At 36.4% G+C, this 17,782-nt stretch overlaps 1 protein-coding gene across 2 annotated transcripts in view; it reads right to left on the bottom strand.

Moving 5' to 3' along the window:
* Window positions 1-17,782, bottom strand: part of Klp31E (kinesin-like protein 31E) — a 580,309-nt gene that overhangs the window by 108,230 nt on the left and 454,297 nt on the right. For both annotated transcript variants that reach the window (XM_067145074.2, XM_067145075.2), the window contains one exon: window positions 16,685-16,790. In XM_067145074.2, the coding sequence (XP_067001175.2) occupies window positions 16,685-16,790 (106 nt within the window). The remainder of the gene's footprint in view (window positions 1-16,684; window positions 16,791-17,782) is intronic.

Raw genomic sequence — 17,782 nt, 5'->3', positions numbered from 1 at the left:
GGTCTTATGGCGATGATGGGATAGAAAAGGCCTAGGAATTGGAAGGAAGCGGCCATGGCCTTAATTAAGGTACAGCCCCAACATTTGCCTGGTGTGAAAATGGGAAACCACGGAAAACCATCTTCAGGGCTGCCGACAGTGGGGCTCAAACCCACTATCACCTAATTACTGGATACTGGCTGCACTTAAGCGACTGCAGCTATCGAGCTCGGTGTGGCCTTAAGTAAGGTACAGCCCCAGCATTTGCTTGGTGTGAAAATGGGAAACCACGGAAAGCCATCTCCAGGGCTACCAACAGTGGGATTCAAACTATCTCCCGAATACTGGATACTGGCCGCACTTAAGCGACTGCAACTATCGAGCTCGGTATCTTCGTTTCCATGTACGCTGTTGAAAGATTGTTATTTAGTGTCATGAATTAAGCGTAAGTTGTTGGATTTGGCTCACTGTATTACAGCTTCACAATTTTCATCATCCTGGTCATTTCCCCAAACCTTACTATGACTAGTGAAATCTTCTAAGATGAACTTAGTTTTCTGATTGTGGATATTAGTTTTTTCCTTAAATATGAATTTTGCATTAGGTGGTTTGTATACTGAGGTGACCACACAGTTGTTCAGTTCAACACACAGAATTTCAATATTATCCTCTTCAGTACATGCTGTAGAAAGCACCGATAACCCATGTTTAACAAATACTGCATTACCATATTGCCAATGGGGTCTTTCAATTACAAGATTCATGCTTTGTACCTTAGGTCTTCTATGATGTGTGTCAAAAATGTCAAGCACAAACATTCTCTCTCACATTCAAGTTCACCAGAATAAATGTTCGAAAAGTAGTATTCTTCTTTGTTCTTCATGTAGCGTTACATCCAGATGCTCAAAAATCTACAGTTTCAGAGTTATCCTCAAAGTGTACATTCAAACCAGAATTGGCAGAAAATAAGACCTTTTAGTGTTATTCCAAACTCAGTCACCTGCGCCATCATCTGCATCAGTGCCACCATTGATCACTAAAATAATTGTCACTATCAGCATCACTGTCTTCTGAATCTACACAAGTTAGTTTTTGTCTAAATCTTTCCATTTTTTTTGCCTACAGAACCACTGTAAGTCGCCATGTTGATAGCACTGCCTAACAGACACAAGAGCAGTGTGCTGCAGGCATGACAGGTGAAGATCCTGAAGGCAATTTCTCCGTCCTCACTTGAATCCCATGATCAGCAAAACGTACAATCAACACTCAATAAATGGCAGAAAGGTTTTGCACTTAAAGCGCTTGCACAACATACAGTGATCGAAGCTTGAAAGCGGTTCGCGCAACTAGCAGACAATACTGTATGTCATGATGCATTTAACTGGTTGATGTAGTTAATAGATAACATATATGACATGTACAGTGACAGCCTTATTGCAGTAAAGTTAGGAAAGCACAGACTGAATGGGAATCTATCAATCAGCAGAGGTGTAAAACAAGGTTGTGGGACTTTCCATTTTTCATAATCTATACCAGCGGTGGCCAAAAGCTGCACAGTTCACAGTGTGTACAGTTACCGCACACTGACTTCGCACATGTGAAGAGCTTAGTAGGCGTGTCCGCTCTTGGGGAGAGAGAGAAGTAATGTGGTGGGGAGCACTAACCGTAGAGGTGGCCACGTGTATTGTGTTATGGAACATAGTATACACGATTCAGGACGGCGGTTTGTTGCAAGTGGTGGTGTGATGTGATGTTACAAACGCATTGCATTATGGAAAGCACATAAAAAAAGAGAAGTGGCAAAAATTTGCAATCCTTTAAAACGGGCTGGGAATTGCAGTTCTTTTTCATGCCCGACCAAAACAATTCTAAATGCTTATTTTGCCATCGGACTATTGGCGGACACCGGAAGTTTACTGTCAAGTGTCACTATAAGGCTGTCCACTAAGAAGAATATGATACAATAGCATTTCGTACATGATATCTTGTTAAATAGAATGTTTTATCACAGGTTTTTGTATATGACATACAAGCCACAATAAAATAATATAATACAATAATAAAATATTGTGCGGTGTGAAAGTTTCGGACTCAGAAAGGATGACTGCTACGACTAGATGGCTGGGGTGTCGTTGTGTTGTTAATTGGTGGGCAAGGAGAGCAGAGAGCAGTATTCCCCTCCTGAATGGCTAGTAGAGTCAGTCACGCTGGGAGGAGCACTTCCGGAGGAGTGGTAACCTTAATGTGCAAGCATGAGGCCAGCTCACTCATCACATATCATATCAGTGTACTGCACAGGTGCGACATTCCTGGCTACTGCTGATCTATACAAATGACATAATACTGGAATGGAGGCATGAAAAACACTGCTAGCATCATCAGAAGAGGGTCTTCACAACATAATTTCCCCCCAAAAAGACCCAGATAATTGCGTATAAGGGTAAGGACTCTATCTGCAGTAAAATTTGCATAAATAGTAAAATTTTCGAAAGAGTCAATAAAAATTGATATATCTGAAAAAATAACCAAATATACCAAAACAACATGAATTATAAATCACATCATGAAGACATCCCTTGTCCAAAAGCACACTTACATCTCTGTAATGCTTTAACCAGACCAATCCTATGCTATGGCAGCAAGGTGTGAACATTAAGAACTCAGGATATTTCCATACCTACAGCACATCAAATAACATTCATGAACTGAATAGCTTGCTATATAAATTGGGATCATAAAAGAAATGAATACGAGACCAATAATAAATTACATCTGTGATTGCCAAGAAAACTGAAAAAGTCACATTCAAATGATGGAATCTGAAAGGTGACCACTACTCTCCCAGTAGCCATGCTTCACCATGCCATGACCCAAACTTGTGACTGTGGGAGGATGAAACCTTCACATGCATGCAGTCACTCAAAGATAAACATTCTACCCGAGGCAGGGAGGCTGGCTAGACATTCAGGAAATAAAAATTAAGAGGGTTAGGATAGTAAAGGTAGAAACAGAACTGAAGAGAAGGAGCACAGAACCTCTCAGGCAACTTGGGGACACGTCATTAGCCGGGCCCTACTCCGAGGCCAAACCAGCATGGGTAACACTTAGCTGGCACAGCCATTGGGATCAATATGCACACAAGCCCATTTACTGACATTAAGGTCACGGTGTCCCTAGAGAGGGGGTCTGGAATATGTCCTAATCCTCCTCCACACTGTCCATTTAAGTTTTTGATGTGTGTGTTGTTTCAGTTTATACTGCAATATTTCTTTTACTTCTGTATCTTTTATTTTCATACTTTTATTTTCTTCTAATTTCTTTTGTTTTTACTGTTTTTCCTACTTTCATGTTTGCCAGCACTCCTTTAAGGTCTGTATCAAAGGCTACATCTGGCAAGGCTGTTACATCTGTCATACGTACGACGCTGTAATTGGTGTAAAACCTTCAATTATTATGTTTAATATATTTTAATTATAGTTTATTTAATGCTAAATTATCTTTTATTAAGTGTTAAACATGACTAGTATATGGTTCCTCTGTAAATATGTAGTATAAAATTGTATAACCTCAAATACGTATTGTTTAACCTCAAAATCTATAGAGTTGATAGTGGTAGAAAATTCCATAATGTTCGTCTGTTAGACTTATTGTACTATATTTGGTGTATATGAAGGGTTCTGGAAACTTACTGTAAGGTTTTATTATCCAGATACATGTAAAGACATTACAAATGTTGTAGATATTTCCATGTACATTTTTAAATATTGAAAGAACATTCGAGTACCCATTCGACTAGCTGGTCGATCGATGTTTCGAGTGTGTTCCATTCGAGTGTTGTAAGAACTCTTCCAGAAGTCGATCATTCTAGATGGTTGATCGAATAGTATAAATATCGAGCTGTCAAGTCAGTGAGCCAGTCAGATCATTGGACTCGAGTGAGTGAGTGAGTGAGTGAGTGAGTGAGTGAGTGAGGCGGGGAATTCAAGAGAGAGTATGTTATAGTGCGCGCATCAGTGTTGTTGATATCTGTACTTGTCAGAATCGACTTCAGGGTACTCCGCTACTGAGTGTTGTATATAGTGTCATTTGCTACTGTGTATAGTTGTGTGTTGTGACATACAGTGTAAATAAAGTAATTTATACAAGGAAGTGAACGTGTTCTCGTGTGATATTTATTTACATCAAATAAAATCGCATTGCAGAACGATACATCTAAGAGCTACCTATGATTTGCTCTTCTCATCAAGAAGTAATCAATTACTGCCTTTGTCCTTCTGTTTCCCCATCCATATCTTGTAATCTTTCTACTATTCTTCTTTCTGAACCACATATTGCCCACACACAATTCCACCAACTTCTTTCCTTCATTCCTCTTTCTGTATCCAAAAGGTCCAATTTCTTCTTCCATTCCTTTTTTATTGCTCCCTACCATTGCACTAAAAGCCTCCCATGAGTCACTTCACATCCTTTATTTCTCTTTCCAGTGTCTCCAAGAATTTGTCCACACCCTCCTTCCTTGCATCCTGTCTAGGGTGCATACAATTCTATAAAAATCTTTACTCCATTTTTTGTTCGTAACTGTATCTTTATTATTGTATCACATATGTATTCCACTTCATATATGTACATACTTATCAAAGATCATGTTAGTTATTATACCCTCTACATTCCTTGCCTTTTGCCTTCCACTCCAGTACTAAGTGTATCCCTCCCTCAACTTCTTTCTTTTTCTTCTCCACTTAGCCCCACTCAATCTCATCACACCTATATTCTCCTTTTCCATGAAATCAATCACCTCCTCTGACATTCTAGTCAGCGACACGAGTTTGATGATTGCCACCTTCAGAATGTTCTCTACTGGTCACCCATTTCTTACAGTTCCCCAAAACAAGAACTAGCAGTCACTTCCAGAAAATGCTCTATCCTTTTCCAAGGCTGATTTAAAGGTGTAGTTTTCATTAGGCTGTTATGATGGGTTTATTACTCCCAAAGTCATTTTAGAGCTACTGTCAGCAGGTGATTAGGCCGTAAAAAACGCCTTCTGCAGCCGCCCCTAACATGAGGTCCAATGCTACTCGATGGGTTCCAGTGCAATTTCCTACACTGAGGAGACCATCACCCCACCTAAGAAAACACATCAGCCCAAAGCTACTGGTCACGTAGGGGATTGGGTTATTTATCACTGTCCAACACTTGGCATTGAGACGCTGACTGTGTGGCCTACTCATTACTGTAGCAGGGTAACTGGCCAGACAGTGCACTCATGAGTGTAATGTTAGAAAAGATTTTACACTCTCCTAAGAAAGGCCAGTGTAGATAGCTAGGGAGTTAAGTCTAGAGGAAATGTTAACTAAACAGGACTGAGTGCATTTTGATTCTATATGTCGCCGGTGGCGAGTTGATAGAATCAGTGGATGTTAAAAATTAAATAATTGAAAAGGAGGTTCAACCTATTCAATACTTAAAAGAAAGAAATGCAGTAATCACATTCCTATTTAAATGGGACCGGTTTCGACCTTAGTCCAGGTCATCATCAGCCGTAAAAACATGTACAATGTTTATGAATATTGGAGGTCAGTTTCACACTCTGATAGGCACAAAGACACGACACCACATTCTGTCATGCACAAAGTCACAACATTATCAACTAATATACGAAGATCAAAAATAACTTGAAGTCGCAGACGAATAGATTTGTAGTAGAAAGCCGCCAGCTCCTGGTGATCAGCGCGGCACATTCAAGGTCATGCGCTGCGGTCGAACGCCAAAGTAGAGTGGAGAATGTTTTGAAGGTCCAGAATTTGTCACGGTTGCGGGAAGTTAAGTACGTATATAAAAATATACGACGCAAATCAGTATAATTGAATGAGTACTTGTACTCCTGCTAAGTTCTTGGAAAACAGTTGACTTGAAAAAACAATTGTAGAGAGAAGAAAAAAAATGTAGTAAAAAGCGCAATATCGGAAAACAAATGAAAACTTATATGCACAGTGCGCTATTTTTTAAATGAAAAATTTTTAGGTTATGATTGAAGTAGTCGAAGTTGGCGCAAGACAAGAGTTAAAATTTGAAAGAGGAGAACCGAAATGAAGGTCGTGTTTTTTTTTTTTTTTAATAGAGAAGGAAGAATAAATTAAACGAGGAAGAGTGATAGTGAAATAAGAAAAAGTATAAAAGAAATTGAAGTTAGATGGTAATGAGGAAGGATAAGATAGGGAAATGAAGGAGGGGTAGTTTAGGGTGAGTTAGGAGGGTGGGTTATTGGAGGTAGAAAATGTGGGTGGGAACTGTGTAAGGCATGGAAAATAGAATTGGGGTTTTGGAATTTGGAATTTTTGAGAAGAAGAATTAGGAAGTCAAAAAGGACATTGGGTTTTTCAGAAATGTCGTTTAAATTGAAATTAGGGTTGAAGTACTGGTCAAGGTGGATAAAGCAATTTTCAGTAATGTTTAACAGGGGGCCTTTGTTAATGATTTTAAGTATATTTATGTCATTGTCAATACTGGTGAAACTATGCTTGGAGTCTTGTATGTGCTGTCCTATGGCAGAGAATCTGTTGTATTTAGTGGCGTTGACATGTTCAGAGTACCTGATATTGAAGTTGCGGCCAGTTTGTCCGACGTAGGAGGAATTGCAGTTGTTGCATTTAAATCTGTATACAACAGATTTAGAAAAAGCATTAGACTTATTTAGAGATTTAGAGTTGTGTAAGATATCAAGACTTCTATTGTTAGTTCTAAAAGAAATTTTCATATTATGTTTTTTAAAAATATTAGTTATTTTATAAGCATCCTGAGTGAAAGTGAAGGTGGAAAAAGCAGTTGGTTTAATTGTGTCTTTAGATAAAGTGGTTTTTGGACGGTGTTTGAATTTGTTGATGATGCGGTTAATGAAGGAGTTGTTAAAGCCATTAAATTTAGCAATGTTGCGGATGGTGTTTAATTCATTATTTAAATTTAATTATTGAATCTGAAATAGCCATTAACAAAATGCCAACAGATGAACAAGATGAAATCAGATATGAAGTAAAAAGGAAACTTGAAAAAATCTTCATTAACAATAACAAAAACACTTCTCTTATTAATAATAATAATAATAATAATAATAATAATAATAATAATAATAATAATAATAATAATAATAATAATAATAATATTAATTTAATTAAAGATAATAAAACCATTTCAGATCTTAAAAAGAAAATCAATGACAATAATCTCATTATCACCAAATCTGATAAAGGCAACACTACTGTCATAATGGATAAAACTGACTACTTAGATAAAACCAAAACTTTTTCAGTGACCCTTCTTTTTCTATAATAAAAAAAGACCCAACCACAAAAATCCAACGCCTACTCAAACATACTTTAAAAAACGCTTCCTTTCTCCTCACAGATCAAGAAAAAACTAAACTAATAAACATGAACCCTGGACTACCCACTGCCAAAGCCCTCCCTAAAATTCACAAAACTAACATTCCTATCCGTCCAATTATCAATTACAGACCCAGTCCCCTATACAACACTTATAAATTCATCCAAACATTTTTACTAAAAATTATCGATTTTTATCCAACAAATCTATCAAAAACACTTCTGATCTAATCAACAAATTAAAGAATTTTGAAATCCAACCAAATTTTTCTCTCCATTCTTTTGACATTGTCAACATGTACCCTAGTATTCCAATTCCAAAATTATTCCCCATTATAAACAACAACCTAAACAAATTCAGTAACCTAAGTAAACTTGAAATTCAAGACTTCATGTCTATTTTAAAATTAGTTCTCAACAATAATTATTTTACCTTTGACAACACAATTTATCAACAAGATGGCTTGGCTATGGGCTCACCTGCTTCTGGCATTCTTGCTGAAATTTACCTCGACTTCTTAGAAAACACAAGAATTAATAATAATAATAATTTCTCCAACATCCTCTTTTGGGCGAGATATGTCGATGACACATTAGTAATATTAAATGAGGAATCAACCAACGCAGCCTCTACACTTCTTCATCTCAACAACTTAGACTCTAACATTAAATTCACCCTCGAATCAGAACACAACCAAACTCTTAATTTTCTAGACCTAACTATTACTAGACATCCTTCTTCTTTATCTTACAAAATTTTCAGAAAACCAACCCAAACAGCAACTACAATAAGACAAGATTCTTCGCACCCCCAAGCTCATAAACGTGCTACTTATAACAGCTTAATTTTTCATGCTTTCAACACCCCTATGTCCAAAAAAGATTTAAATAATGAATTAAACACCATCCGCAACATTGCTAAATTTAATGGCTTTAACAACTCCTTCATTAACCGCATCATCAACAAATTCAAACACCGTCCAAAAACCACTTTATCTAAAGACACAATTAAACCAACTGCTTTTTCCACCTTCACTTTCACTCAGGATGCTTATAAAATAACTAATATTTTTAAAAAACATAATATGAAAATTTCTTTTAGAACTAACAATAGAAGTCTTGATATCTTACACAACTCTAAATCTCTAAATAAGTCTAATGCTTTTTCTAAATCTGTTGTATACAGATTTAAATGCAACAACTGCAATTCCTCCTACGTCGGACAAACTGGCCGCAACTTCAATATCAGGTACTCTGAACATGTCAACGCCACTAAATACAACAGATTCTCTGCCATAGGACAGCACATACAAGACTCCAAGCATAGTTTCACCAGTATTGACAATGACATAAATATACTTAAAATCATTAACAAAGGCCCCCTGTTAAACATTACTGAAAATTGCTTTATCCACCTTGACCAGTACTTCAACCCTAATTTCAATTTAAACGACATTTCTGAAAAACCCAATGTCCTTTTTGACTTCCTAATTCTTCTTCTCAAAAATTCCAAATTCCAAAACCCCAATTCTATTTTCCATGCCTTACACAGTTCCCACCCACATTTTCTACCTCCAATAACCCACCCTCCTAACTCACCCTAAACTACCCCTCCTTCATTTCCCTATCTTATCCTTCCTCATTACCATCTAACTTCAATTTCTTTTATTCTTTCTCTTATTTCACTATCACTCTTCCTCGTTTAATTTATTCTTCCTTCTCTATTAAAAAAAAAAAAAAAACACGACCTTCATTTCGGTTCTCCTCTTTCAAATTTTAACTCTTGTCTTGCGCCAACTTCGACTACTTCAATCATAACCTAAAAATTTTTCATTTAAAAAATAGCGCACTGTGCATATAAGTTTTCATTTGTTTTCCGATATTGCGCTTTTTACTACATTTTTTTTCTTCTCTCTACAATTGTTTTTTCAAGTCAACTGTTTTCCAAGAACTTAGCAGGAGTACAAGTACTCATTCAATTATACTGATTTGCGTCGTATATTTTTATATACGTACTTAACTTCCCGCAACCGTGACAAATTCTGGACCTTCAAAACATTCTCCACTCTACTTTGGCGTTCGACCGCAGCGCATGACCTTGAATGTGCCGCGCTGATCACCAGGAGCTGGCGGCTTTCTACTACAAATCTATTCGTCTGCGACTTCAAGTTATTTTTGATCTTCGTATATTAGTTGATAATGTTGTGACTTTGTGCATGACAGAATGTGGTGTCGTGTCTTTGTGCCTATCAGAGTGTGAAACTGACCTCCAATATTCATAAACATTGTACATGTTTTTACGGCTGATGATGACCTGGACTAAGGTCGAAACCGGTCCCATTTAAATAGGAATGTGATTACTGCATTTCTTTCTTTTAAGTATTGAATAGGTTGAACCTCCTTTTCAATTATTTAATTTTTAACATCAATAATTTCAATACGGAACAATGAAATTTTTATCTTTAAGAATCAGTGGAATCAGTTAATACTGAAAATTTGTCATGAAACCGTCATTGGAAGACATTTTTGAAGATGTCAATTGAATATTATTATTATTATTTTTTTTTTTTTTGGTTACTGTAAAGTTATGTACAATTTTATGTGTTTCATTTCTGGTGAAATTTTGTATTTTGTGTATTTAAAGAATTTTCAGGACTTACAGGAAAGACTGAACTGTTGATATTCAATAATCATTATGAGTATTGGAAGACATTGATATTGGAGATCTCCAGTAATATGTTTGTAACCCATTTTTTGTATCACCCTGTAGTCACCACGTGGAGGCTTCGATCACGAAATCGCTGAGTTTCGCAATCGAAACCTCTAGAATATATTTCCCATGTTACCATATATGGTGCTGTAATTCTATTGGTGAAAATAACATTAATTTGTATTGGTGAAACTTCGGGTCGAATCAGAGGTAGCTTCCCTGATTGGTTGTTTGAGTATTTCTCAATTTCCGGCCTTTTGGCTCCTCAGCAGGAGCAAGGCTCTGTTCAGCGCCTTTGGTTTTCGTTCGTCATAACGTTACGTGTTATAATTCTCATATTTAGGTCCGTACTGAAATGTACAATGAAGTCAAATAAATATTAAAGTTTATTTATTCCACCTGTTCAATACATAACACCTTTTAGCAAAATTAACCGAGTCCTTATTGAACTTTATAATTTTGGATGTTTACTATCACACTTTCCCTCGCTCCCGCATCGTACTTCAAGAGGAAGGCTAATTTTTCTCCTCACAAAAGATAGACTATAGACTGGTTCTAATATTTGAATTCCAATTGATACTGATGATATCATTTCTCTTTATATTGTTCTAAGAATTGAACTCATTTCCCGTTACCCGCCACGGCCAATAACATATAAACTTAGCACACCGCTTCGACCCTCTCCTCCATTAATTTCACATCATCCATAACACTTGTAACTAAAATATCAGTCATTTCAACGCTACCATAGCAACTATTTAATACTATTACAATTGAAAATAAAAGAAATTACACAAAACGTTTTCTCTCCAAATCTTCTTTACGTCAACCAATTTCAACGTTAATAAAGAGGTAAGTGGTTTTACACACTTTGATTTCTCTTTAAACTCTCCTTCCATTCAAATTCATTCTTTAACACGTAAATCTCCTATTGTTACAGACTTCAATCCAAACTTCCCTTATGACTCTACACAAGAGACTACAGCCATTCCTTCCTGCTAACATTTAACACAGCAACTTACCTTCAAGCACTCTTCTTCTCTCATGCTTCTAGAAAACTACAGTTTTATCACTTCACATTTATTATAAACCCCACTTGATGTGATTATTATAGTGACATTCAATCTGTTTAAGATCCAAAAGTTTCCTCTAGTGTATAAACTCACGACTACTTGTATTTTAAATTTCATTAAGGCCTCATTTCAAGAATTTCTTAACTACATTCAAGAAAGTGTATAATTTTACGAATATTTGTATTTTAGACTTTATTAAGGCCTGATATTAAGAATTTCATAACTACTGTCAACCATTTTGGACTTTTCCAACTTTTCCTTCACATTCATATGTAAGTTAATTACAGTCAGGTACCTGATTAATCAACTTTCAGTTTGAGATTAAGGCTGAAGATGCCCATAATTAAAGGGCGAAACATGTCCCTATAATTTTATTTAATTCATTATCTTTTTTATGTATTGAACAGGTGGAATCAATAAACTTTAATATTTATTTGACTTCGTCTTAATGATCGGACGCACCTTGTAAGGTGGTCCGCTCAGCGGCTCCAGCCATCCCGGGGTAAGCATGTTTTCTTTTCTCAAGTGTTAAATTAAAATGTAAATTCATTTGTTCGGAGCATACCTTAGATTACATGTAATAAATATCATTTTTGGTCCGTATTGATGATATTAGATTGAAATAATAACATTAAGTTATTTATTAGACCATAAATTTGTTAGCTAACAAATTTATGTAAATCATCCAAGACGATTTTGTATTGATTAGGTGGTCTAATAAATAACTTAATGTTATTATTTCAAGCATACCTTAGACCCTGGTTTTCACCGTTTTGATTTTGTAATGTCTTAGTTCGTCAGCTAGGCATATCCTTTGTTTTGGAGGCAATTCCTTTAATTAACCTTTTGTGTAAATGTAAACTTTAATTTTTTTCTTACGAGTTGCCTCCAGTAATTCCGCGTCAGTTTAGCGTACACCTGTTGAGCCATGCGTCCCTCACTGATGTGTATTAGGAGAGGACTGCCCCTCTATAGGCCTCTGCGCTAGATTTAATTTCCGTTGTTTCCTCTCCTTGTAACATTTTTAGATTGCCTTGTAAGATGTTTGTAATTATGTCATATTCCCCGTTATTTTTTAATTGTAAATTTCTACATCGAACTTATGCTCACTTATTTAAATGTAATTGTAATTTTCTGTAAATATTCACTTTTCTGAAGAACTACCGATAGGACCCTCATGGTTCGATTTAATTTTCTTTTATTGATTATTTTATCCTTTCAATTGGTGTTTTATACCTTTCTTGTTAAAATTCTTTAATGTGAGTAAATTAGACTAAAGGAAAAATGCTCTCATGTTTCTTTCCCTACAACATCACGTAATGATCTCGTCCTCTGTAGGATTTCCCAGCCTGCTTCCTATATATCCTTTCTCTAGTTGTCGTGTTGGTTATCCTGCGAAGCCACGTGTTGTCAAAATTAAAACGTTTTTCCAAGTGTATCATCGGCTGACGTTATTCTTTCAGGTTTGTTATTTTGGATTATTAAATCATTACTTGTTTTATATGTACCTTGTATTATGTGCTCTCTTCTGAAAAAGGGGTGGGGTAACACTATATAAAAGTTAGTTACCATCTATGAGTGTGCAATTTATGTGATAGGTTCATCTGTATCTTCAAACAATTAAAAATTTGCTCCTAAATAATTTCTTTGTTATTATTTATTATACAATCTTCCTGCAACAGCTGCAGGTTGCCCACGGACAAAGAGTACCTTAACAACAATAATGGATATAGATACAGTAGATAATGCGATCGTATGATGTTAAGTGTTATAAAAACAAACAAACAAACAAACAAACAAACAAACAAACAAACAAACAAACAAACAAACAAACAAACAAACAAACAAACGTTCTTGGATTTGAAAGGCCAACAGACTGGTATGTGCTCCCATTGCAGCAATAAGGTTGGAATATGTTTTGCAATTGCTGTGCCTTCTTCATTAAAATTCTTAATTGCATTATACAGAATTTGGATGGATGAATGAATGTATAGAACTGCTCTTCATGTAATTGAGAAGATATACATATCATTCGCAAAATTTTTAAACAGTGCCAAATATGCAAATAAATAAATAAATAAATAAATACATATAACCTAACACTTCCACCATTAAGAATGAAACATGACTGTAAATAATGCAACAGCTCTAACCCCTATATCACCAACTCCACAATGCTACTAGTGCACCACCACCACCACCACCACCACTACCACCAATTTCCTCCTGTCCATTTCATTCCAGGGTTGCTCTACACTTTTCTCAGTCATTCCAGCATTCCTCATTCACTACTTCCATCTTGCTCTTAGTTTTCCTCAACCTCTCTTCTTCTCCAGTAATAGTTCCCAACCACAATGTCTTTCTTTCATTATTCATCTGTTTGTTGTGTCCAAACCATCTCAATCAGCTTCTCCACTTTAATTGCTTTCCTTATGTTCACACTTTAATTCTGCCCCTTCTTATCTTCTCAACCATGTTCCTTAAAAAAATTAATTTCAGCTGCCAGGATATGACTCGTCTCCTTTTTGTCACAGGCCAAGTCTGCCCCATACATTGTTATAGGGATGAAATATGCCTTGTACATCATTTCCTTAGTCTTGATTGGTACATTTATTCTATAACAGGTTTCTTACGCTGTAGTAAAACTCACTTCCCATTTGTCTTCTCCTGCAGATCTCTGCATCCAATCTAGTATTTGCCATTCGTTCACTTTGTAACTAGCTGAAGTGTTACTTCTAGATCCTTGCCTCCAATTTTTTTCCTCCTCCCCCTTCCTACGTTCCTCTGGTCATTACTGTTTTACTCTTCACTCTTTTCTGCACTGATTTTCATTCCCCTTCATTCAATGTTCACTGGTGTTGTCCACCTGTTCCTGTACCTCACACTCACCCTTTCACCAAATCATAGCAACTTGCTATTTTTATTACATTTACAATTTACTTTATGTCACACCAACACAGATAGGTCTTATGGCAACAATGGGATGGGAAAGGAAGCGGCCATGGCCTTAATTAAGGTACATCCCCAGCAATTGCCTGATATGAACAAATCACAGTATCATCAGCATACAGCATCACATATATTTCTGTCCCTTCATAGGCCTCTCTTGCTTACCTTCATAATCTGGTGAATTGCCAATATAAATAGCAATTACAGAACACTTCCTTGTATCAGTCCTGTTCCTATTTTAAACCAACCTGTGAACCAGCTTTTGAGTCAACTACAACATTTGTAATACATTGCTCTAATCATATCTATTATATCTTAACCCACATTTCTCTCTGTCCAAGACTGAAAAAAGTAGAGGAAGGTATACAGACACCACGAACTAGTACAGCTTATTCTTTTAAAAATTTGGTTTGAAAGTAACTAACAAGAATGAAACATTCACAACACAAATGTTTGTGTCTCGTTTCAACTAAAACTATGAAAAAAGCAGTTTCTACTTTGGGTTTTAGTCATTTATATAGTATGCGAAGAGATATTTTTAAAAAATACAGCTTATGTGATTAAAATTTGTTTTCCTGTTTCATGAATGTACAGTTTTACAAATGAAGTGCAGAATATATGTAATTTTTTAATTAAAAAAATTAGTGCTGAAAACAGGTTTTATAAAGTGACAATGAGTTTGTATGGCAAAAGACTAGAATGGAATATATCAAATATACAGTGATGACTTTTTGACAAGCTTAGATTGTAATGTAAAACAAGAGCTATCCACCTATTCAACACTTACAACTAGTTTCGGTCTTGCTAGAGACCATCATCAGTCAAAATCGTAAAGTTAAGGCAAGACATGAATTATAAAAGATAAAATTTATTAAATGTGTTGTTGACATTCGGTGCAAGACAAGTAAAGAGTTGAATGAGAGCACACTCATGATCACACTTGTTCCAGTGTAAGTTTTGAACGTTTTCTTCCAATTTGAAGAACGTACCTCCCAAAAGACCTTGTCTTACATTCACTGATGATGGTTTCTAGCAAGACTGAAAGTAGTTTCAAATACATGGAACTTCCTGTTTTCTGGGTTAAAATAAATAAGTACTGAAGAGGTGGAAACCTTTTAGTTCTTGTTTTACATTATATTACCCTTCAATATGGAATAACATGAAATTTATTACCTATGAAGCTTAGGTTGCTTTCCAGGATATTAGGCTGTGCAGACAAGTGTCGATGTTTCAACTACTCTAAGGTAGTCCTTCTATGAAATCACATAGGCTGGTGTCTGCCTGTACTTTTAAAGTACATGAAGGGCAGGTGGCAATGCCACCATCGACTTTCCTCTCGCTCGTATTGTTATTACTAAGACCAGCACAATGTGTCCCAGTGTGCTGAAACTTCTGTTGTCTGGCAATGAGAAACGATCTCCAAACTCTTAATCTGTACGTACTCTTCTTTCCTGTTGAAACACTAGTCAGGTTTCATTATCTCCACAGCTTTTCAGTCAAGATGAGAATGATAGTGATGGGTGGTAGCTAGAACCGCAGTTACCTCAAATTTTAACTCATGATCCAGGAATGAGAGAGCATGGTCCACCACCATGGATTTCTCAGGTTAGATGAAACGACAGTGATGCTTATGTTCCTTCACTGTTGATAAAGTTAACCATAATAGATATTTATATTTGTTCCTGTACTGTCTTGTCTAACACTATTTAAAATAGTATGCGTTTGGTCCACCTTCTCAATACACTTTTATAAATGAAAAAAAATTCATGTTTCAGAAACATAGTCCATTCCCTTGAAAGGAATTGACAAGGTGAACCAAACGCATACTATTTTAAATAGTTTTTAATAGTATTACGTTCCTTCAGCCTGGTGTTAATCCTGTTTTTGGGGTATCGATATAAACCTTCCCGCATGAACATGAACTGGAGAGTTCGTACAGGATTCTTAGCTGAGCATAACTCCTGCAATATTTCCTTTGTAGTTTATAAAGGCAGTCTTGATGTTGTGACACTTTAAAACCTTACCAATTCTATCTGCAGTTACTGGGAAATAAGAAAAAAGCTTTCTCAAATTTGACTCCTCTAGTTTCTTCTCAGATTGTGGAGGAGACTTGATAGCAGTTTTGCTGTATCTATTAGCTTGTTAAACCAAGAAGAGATGTTACACTTCACTCTGATACAGATCTGGCAAACACAAGATGCTTGGCTCGCTCAATTAGCATCCTCATAACAGCCGCTCCTCTTCAGGGTGGTGACTGGAGTCCTTTCTGAGATAGCGGTCAGTATGTGTAGGCTTTCCATGTACTGAGTGGACTAGGTGGTGGCCTTCCCTCTTCATAAGCATGTCCAGGACTGGTAGTTCTCCCTCCACACACTCCATCTTGAACTGGAGTTTTGCAAGCATATGGTTATATGCTGGAGAAATTGGAGCAGTTTCTTTTCCATGTGGCCATAGGACATAAGTGTCATCAAGATAGCAATCCTATCTGGTGGACTTATGTACTGCTGGTTTTTAAAATCATTGCCATCATTATTCTATGAGACCTAACATCTAGGTATCAACCCACCCCATGCATAAACACAGTAAGTACAACATACCTTTCGAGGCACTAAATAAGAGATCATCAGTAGCACAGACAGACAGCACAGCATGTGAATGTCCTTCAGCTGTGTGAGTACATATGAGGGGTGCTTTTGCTGACATCTGCATAAAAAAAAATATTTAAAAAAGTTTCAACCATGAAAAGAATCGACTTATGAACTGAAAAGTGAGGAAGGAAGAGGTCTGCATAACAAGGGAAATAAACTGGGTGTTCGTAAAGTTATAGTGCACTTGCATTACCATAATCTTGCTATAATTCTAAGGTTCATATAAATTCCTGAATAAATCAATGTAGGCTCTTTAAGGTATCTCATATCCTTACATCTATTGGTAATACTAAGTCTCAAGAATACACACTTCCACACTTAACAATTCTAACAGAGAAAGAAAGATTCACTACAGGGCTACTTTTTGTTGAATATGCCTTTTAGTGCATGATATTAAGCACTCTTTTCTCAGTAACACAGTATTATTGTACTACTTGTTGCTCAGTACATCCAACCTGGTCCCAGTATATGGAAGCCAGGATCTGCGTGTCACAGGCCGCGACAAGTGATTAAAAGGTAACATATATTCAAAAAAATCTTGACCCAGCTGGTAACATCTCGTAAAGGTCCCTTGCCAGGCTTATGGTGAAGAACCTAACAGTAGTTTTGGTGATGACTGAGATCTTTGGAACAGCACAGTTGGCAGATGAAGCATTCTAGTACTGAATCTGCTGTCTTGTAGATGTAGTTGAGGACTACTAAAAAACCAAGGCTAAGGGAGTTCGTACTGCAAGAAAAACTCTTGACTGTGTTAAGCATAGCAAGTCAGCAGAAGAGGAAAACAAGTGACTGCTTTCAACAATAACTGAACAAACATCGGGAGGAGACTTGTTCATTCCCATACCCAGCCTGCTGGAGCACAAAATCAATTATGATGATGATTATGATTGTTGCAGAGTGCACTTCATTCCAGTCTAGTTTAGTACGACTCAAAATCAAACTTGGGTCAATCTGGTGAGAAGCTACTATGCTAACTACTAGACCATAGTTATGCCACTAATTTAAGACAGATCTGAGAATCTTTGATGGATTTTACTTAGTCTAAGG

Source organism: Anabrus simplex, chromosome 4 (assembly GCF_040414725.1).
Source record: "Anabrus simplex isolate iqAnaSimp1 chromosome 4, ASM4041472v1, whole genome shotgun sequence".
In the NCBI taxonomy this organism is placed as follows: domain Eukaryota; kingdom Metazoa; phylum Arthropoda; class Insecta; order Orthoptera; family Tettigoniidae; genus Anabrus; species Anabrus simplex.
The sequence above is the reverse complement of the archived record's forward strand: the minus strand, read 5'-3'. Positions and strand labels throughout refer to the sequence as shown.